Source organism: Garra rufa, chromosome 25 (genome assembly GCF_049309525.1).
Source record: "Garra rufa chromosome 25, GarRuf1.0, whole genome shotgun sequence".
Classification (NCBI taxonomy): Eukaryota; Metazoa; Chordata; class Actinopteri; order Cypriniformes; family Cyprinidae; genus Garra; species Garra rufa.
The window spans coordinates 20,518,998-20,524,997 of record NC_133385.1 but is presented as its reverse complement, the minus strand read 5'-3'; the positions used below and the strand labels follow the sequence as shown (position 1 = coordinate 20,524,997).

Below are 6,000 nucleotides of genomic sequence, written 5' to 3'. Positions count from 1 at the left end.
AAATCTAAATAAGCACCTCAGCTCTCAGAACGACATGGAGTAAACAAAAATAAAGAAAGTATATTTATGTATTTGTTTACCATATAGTTCTGAGAGCTGAGGTGCTTTTTTTGATTTTCTGAGGTGTATCAAGGTGCACAGAGGTCTCTCTCACACTCACAGACACTCACACACACTCTCATACACTCGCACACACTTTCACACACTCACACACGCTCACACACACATACATACACGCACACTATAATATGCCGTTATACTCCATAGAACTCTATGTAAAACTAAGCTTTTTTTTGCAAAGGCCTATCTAAAGGGTTAATGGGGCCAACTGATAATCAACAGTACAATTTACAAATTTGACCCCTTCCCAACAGGGAAAACCACAAACAATCAAGAATTCAGCATTATATGGTGTCATGGCTTTGCAATCAAAAAATGTGGTTATAATGGAAGTCAATGGGGCAAAAACAGCCACAAACAATAAATGAGGGAGAAAAAATGAAAATCTGATGCTGCGCCAAAACTAACAATGCATGAAAGCCAATGTTCTCACTAATCTTTCACATGTCCAAGACTGTTAAAAAGGTAAAAAAAAATCCAGGCCACAATTACCTTTTATATTGAAAATGAGTAATTTTGTGTTTTTTTTTTCCCAAAATCAGTGACATCATTTAGGAATTTGGCAATTAAAGAGTTAAAATCCTGAATTATTTTTTAACATTTAGTATTTTTGAGCAGGACTGAGATTGATTAATAGATTTATGCAAAAAAATTTGAAAAAAATATTTATCTGATACATTTTTACAGCAGTTTAAAGTAGTGGCTGTTTTCAGCCACGAAACATAACGAAAGGTTGTAAATTGAAACAATGCACAAGGGTTAAGTATAGATAATGTTCCATTAAGATATTTTGTAACTTTCCAACCATAAATATATCAAAACTTCATTTCTGATTAGTAATATGCATTGCTAAGAACTTCAGCTGGACAACTTTAAAGGTGATTTTCTCAATATTTTGTTTTTTGCACCCTCAGATTTTCAAATAGTTGTATCTCGGCCAAAGTGTCCTATCCTAACAAACCATACATCAACGGAAAGCTTGTTAAATCAGCTTCCAATGTGTAAATAGGGTCAATCAAAAATTGACCCTTATGGTTTTGTGGTCCAGTGTCACACATTATAAATAATTATTGTTCATAACAACTACACAACCTCAAATTAAAGCAAAGCAAATAAGCCCACATGAACAGAAGCTTGTATATTCACTGCAGTTACATATAGTGCCTCCTCACCTCTTTCTGAGCGTCCACAAAAGGCACTGCCTGTTGTAAATGATATTTCCTAATGCCACTCCATCTTGTTCGGTAGTCTGTGACTGGACGCTGAGGTAAAATATATTTGTCATACAAAACATTACCATAATAATCCACTATACTACAGCGTGCCACTTCACTACATTTTCCGCCAGGTCCAGTCCCAACCATTTCACAGTCCATAGCAACAAACTTAGAGTGGTCCATTCCCAAAAATGGCGAACTCCTGCCACTAGTGGGAGGGCTGGATTCAGACGAAAAGCCACTATCCACCTCCAAGCAGTCAGTGAAAGGTAATGCAACCTTATCCGCATTTCCCAGTGTAGAAGGGGTTATTCTGGACCTTTTGAATTGCATATGATTTGACTGTTCAGATACAGAATCTGAAACATCTCCATGTTCCACACACTCAGTCTCGTTTTCCAAAAGCTCATCTAACTTTCGTTTCATTCCTCTTTGCTGTTCAACTAACACTGGATGGAATCCAGTTTGGGATTTTTTGCGTTTATTCTTTTTTCTTCGTCTTTTAGCTTGCTGAGAAATAGTGCTTGTTTCTTTGTTGGTGGCTGACATATTTCGGTCCACACCATTGCTGGTAGGCGAAGCAGACATTATGTCAGGATGTTTTACAGCTGCCAAAAAATAGAAGACACTTTTGTTTATTCAATAATCAAGTTATATTATTCTAAGATATACATGACAAATAAAACCCAAAGATGTAATATGAACGAATTAAGACAGCTTGAAAGGTCCTAAGTTAAAACACATGAACAACATTAACTCTATATTTGACTATATGATCCTCTAAGGAAAAGAGATAATCTTAAACTGGCAATTATTTACCGCTCTCTATATAAATCTTAATCGTGATCATACAGTATAGTCAATTAGCACTGACTAGCTAACCATTTAGCATAGAAACAATAACGAAATATGTCGCGTTTTACGTTTAATAACAATACAAACCCTAGATAATATTACATTGTAAAACATTCCAACAATAATAATAATATACTTCGAATCAATAATAATTATTACTTCTTTAATTTCATACAGTACCTTATACCTCTGCTTACACGTGGTTCCGGAGAAGCAGGGCTACAAGAACATGCCCAGACGAGACCCAAATCCAGCGATTTGATTGGCCAACCTGTTTCTAAAGTCTTGCACTCTGATTGGTCGAAACAAATGACAGTACAGAGATCCCTCCCAAGGCAAGTTTTGTTGTTATGTAAATCGAAGTGTGGACAGCGGAATTACGATAGAGATTGTTTTTATGAATGGAAGTCAACTGAATTAGTAACGTTACGCTAAATAAAATGCTAATGGATAAATGACAACAATACAAAATGTGACCCTGGACCACAAAAGCAGTAATAAGGTTAAATTTTATGAAATTGAGATTTATCATCTGGAAGCTGAATAAATAAACTTTCCATTGATGTATGGCTTGTTAGGATAGGACAATGTAAAAAAAATATGAGGGTGCAAACAAAAAAAACCCCAAAAAAAACTAAATATTGAGAAAATCGCCTTTGAAGTTGTTCGAATTAAGTTCTTAGCAATGCATACTATTAATCAAAAATTACGTTTTGATGTATTTACAGTTGGAAATGTATAAAATATCTTAATGGAACATTATCTTTACTTACTTTCCTAATGATTTTTGTCACAAAAGAAAAATCGATAATTTTGACCCATACAATGTACTGTTGGCTATTGCTAAAAATATTCCTGTGCTACTTAAAACTGGCTTTGTGGTCCAGGGTCACAAATATCAATACAGTCTGAAGGAATTTGACAGCTAGCAAGATACTAAATTCAGACACATAAGCGATAGGCTTTATATTTGACTACTAGATACAGAAATCATCGTAAAGTTTTTTCTTGTGAATTGTAATGCATTTGAGCATATTTCTGGAGAACCTTGGACACCATTGGATTAGAGCTCTGTTTTAAGTGCTTGTAAGTGTGTCTGGCCTTTTTTCTCAAGTTGGAGTTGATCATGATGATCTTGATATACTGTATGTTGTGTGTGAATCATCTGTAATATTGTGCGTGTTTCTCTCTTTTATTCTCAGATGCACATCAGAACTCTTTCCAATAATGACTGTAGAATTTTGAGATCCATCTTTTTACACTGAGGACAACTGAGGGACTCATATGCAACTATTACAGAAGGTTCAAATGCTCACTGATGCTCCAGAAGAAAAAACGATGCATTACGAGCCGGGGGATGAAAACTTTTTGAATCTATAGATCAGGGTAAATTTAACTTATTTTGTCTTCTAGAAAACATGTAAGTATCTTCTGTAGCTTCTGAAGGGCAGTACTAAATGAAGAAAAAAAAATATATATATATATTTAGGTAAAATTATAAAAATGTACACATCTTTATTCGGCTCTTAATGCACCGTTTTTCTTTCTGCAGCATCAGTGAGCGTTTTAACCTTCTGTAATAGTTGCATATCCCTAAGTCCCTCAGTTGTCCTCAGTGTGTAAAAAGATGGTTCTCAAAATCATACAGTGATTGTTGGAAAGGATTTAAATACACAAAAATGCTGAAAAACCAAAGAATTTGTGGGACCTGAAGGATTTTTCTGAAAAACAGCCTGCAGTTTAACTGCTGAGGACAAACAAGGAACTCATGAACAACTATCACAAAAAAACAGGTAACAACACAGTATTAACAAACTGTATGTAAACGTTTGAACGGGGTAATTTTTATAAATTCAACAACAGTTATTTTCTCTTGTTGACTATATGTGAACGTCTTTTATGTGAAACATCTTATTCAGGTCAGTACTAAATAAAAAATAACATGCATTTTGTATGATCCCTCTTATTTTGGTAAAATAATTAACATTTTGCAGATTCTGCAAGGTGTATGTAAACTCTTGACTTCAACTGTATATACTGTGGTTCTCATTATTTTCTGATTTATAGAGTTGTTTGCTGCTTAAAAAGCTTATTTTTTAAAGAGCAAATGGTGGACAACTTAGTTCCTAAGCAAAAGTCACATGACAGATAGTAAATAACAGTTCAGTGTTCACATTGTGGTCATCTAAGGCCTTTTTTGCTTTGAAAAACATGAAATTATCATAAACTATTCTTCAAAAGCTTTAGAAAGAAAGTCATACAGGATGGATGGGTCATTATATTATCTGTCGTATCCCCACTAGATGGCCTTGTCCATCTACAAACCACAGCTGTTCACTTACACTGATTGGATGGACATGGGCCAACCTCCTGAAATCACTACTAATCCTCTTAGTGACAACAAAACTCTTACTCGCCCAATCCGCTGCGTCTCTCCAGTGTGCCCACCCTTTTCTCCTCTCTCCATCTCCCCTCCCCACGCTTATGAACCCACTGTGTGGAGAGATTGTAATCCAAGTGGATTACACTGTAAATTGGGTGATGGAGGATTGGATGCTCTGGAAGTGAATCTCAGCTGCAGCACTGTGCTTGCATTTGCTTGATTTATATATTACAACGGGGACTATTTTATTCTAAGAACCATGGAACTTTGGAGAACATCTTTCAAGTGTGATGCTTTGCAGATGACATGATGGAGAACATCTTTAAAAACTGATATCATGTTCACCTGAGTTTAACACGAAGAACGAAGAACCTAATGATAACATTAAGTGGATTACTTGGATTATCGGTATCATCCTGCATATGAGAAGTGTTGATTACTCCATGCAGCTCAGTGGGAGTTTGAGAAGTTTCTGGAAGATCTGAGTGTGATTAGGAGTCCGCTGATGTGGATCACCAGGCCCTCCAAGAACTTTTGGATGTTTGAGTTCAGTTGATGTGAAGCTCAGAAGGGTTTGAAGAGACGTTTCAAACTATTTAGGCCAACATGAATGGAAGTGAGTGGAATGGACGTTGGGTTTTAGTTGTCCTACTAGAGTAGTGGATTCTCAGGACCTTCTTCTTAAGGATAGATGTCAGCATCATGTATAACACCAGAGGGTTTTCTTGGGTCACATTCTTCATGGTCTACACAGGCTGGCTGTGTATCTTTACACATGCTCAAATGAAGATTCCACCTGAAACGTAAGATTCACCTTCATTTCAGATGTTTAGCACCTTAATTTTGTCAAAAACTGCCTTCGTTTAAATGTGTTTCCGGGTGAAAATCACTGTTGATGATGTTTTGTTTCCTATGTGTTACTGTTCTTTTTGTTCAGCCAATGGTTTTGGTACATGCTTGTAAGACCAGACAGACTATTTCAGGGTCTAATTTGCACTGTGGTGTCTTCAGTTCCATGCACATTAGAAATTCAAATGAGACAGGAAGAGGAATTGCTCTGAGAGTTGTGTGAGCATTTTTAGTAATTCCCTGATTCCCTGAGTTTGTTGAGGTGTAAAATTCAGTTCTCACGAGGCTTGGAAGTCATTCAGTGCAATAGCAGATGGCAGACACTATTCGGCATACGTAAGCGGCAGTGAAAATATTTTAAGATGGAGACATGAAGATAATTTGGTGATATAATTCCCTCATTAATTACTAACACAGAAAAATAAAATCTATAATAAATTCTATAATTATTATATAACTATAAATAATGTTTTTTTGTCTTCTGTGAAACACAAAAGATGATATTTTGAAGAATTTTGGTAACCAAACCATTGTGGTGACCACTGACTTCCATCAAATGAACAAAAAAGACTATGT

General features: G+C 35.8%; 2 protein-coding genes across 2 annotated transcripts in view; one reads left to right on the top strand and one right to left on the bottom strand.

Moving 5' to 3' along the window:
• The window catches only part of isg20 (interferon stimulated exonuclease gene), a 45,981-nt gene extending 43,455 nt beyond the window's left edge, over nucleotides 1-2,526 (bottom strand). Inside the window, exons 1-2 of the mRNA XM_073831384.1 lie at nucleotides 2,373-2,526; nucleotides 1,293-1,945 (exon numbers count right to left, since the gene is read on the bottom strand). Of these exons, the coding sequence (XP_073687485.1) occupies nucleotides 1,293-1,925 (633 nt within the window). The 5' untranslated portion in view covers nucleotides 1,926-1,945; nucleotides 2,373-2,526. The remainder of the gene's footprint in view (nucleotides 1-1,292; nucleotides 1,946-2,372) is intronic.
• A 1,162-nt stretch (nucleotides 2,527-3,688) lies between these two features.
• cacna2d4b (calcium channel, voltage-dependent, alpha 2/delta subunit 4b) overlaps nucleotides 3,689-6,000 on the top strand; it is a 51,676-nt gene continuing 49,364 nt past the window's right edge. Inside the window, exon 1 of the mRNA XM_073832219.1 lies at nucleotides 3,689-5,378. Within this exon, the coding sequence (XP_073688320.1) occupies nucleotides 5,278-5,378 (101 nt within the window). The 5' untranslated portion in view covers nucleotides 3,689-5,277. The remainder of the gene's footprint in view (nucleotides 5,379-6,000) is intronic.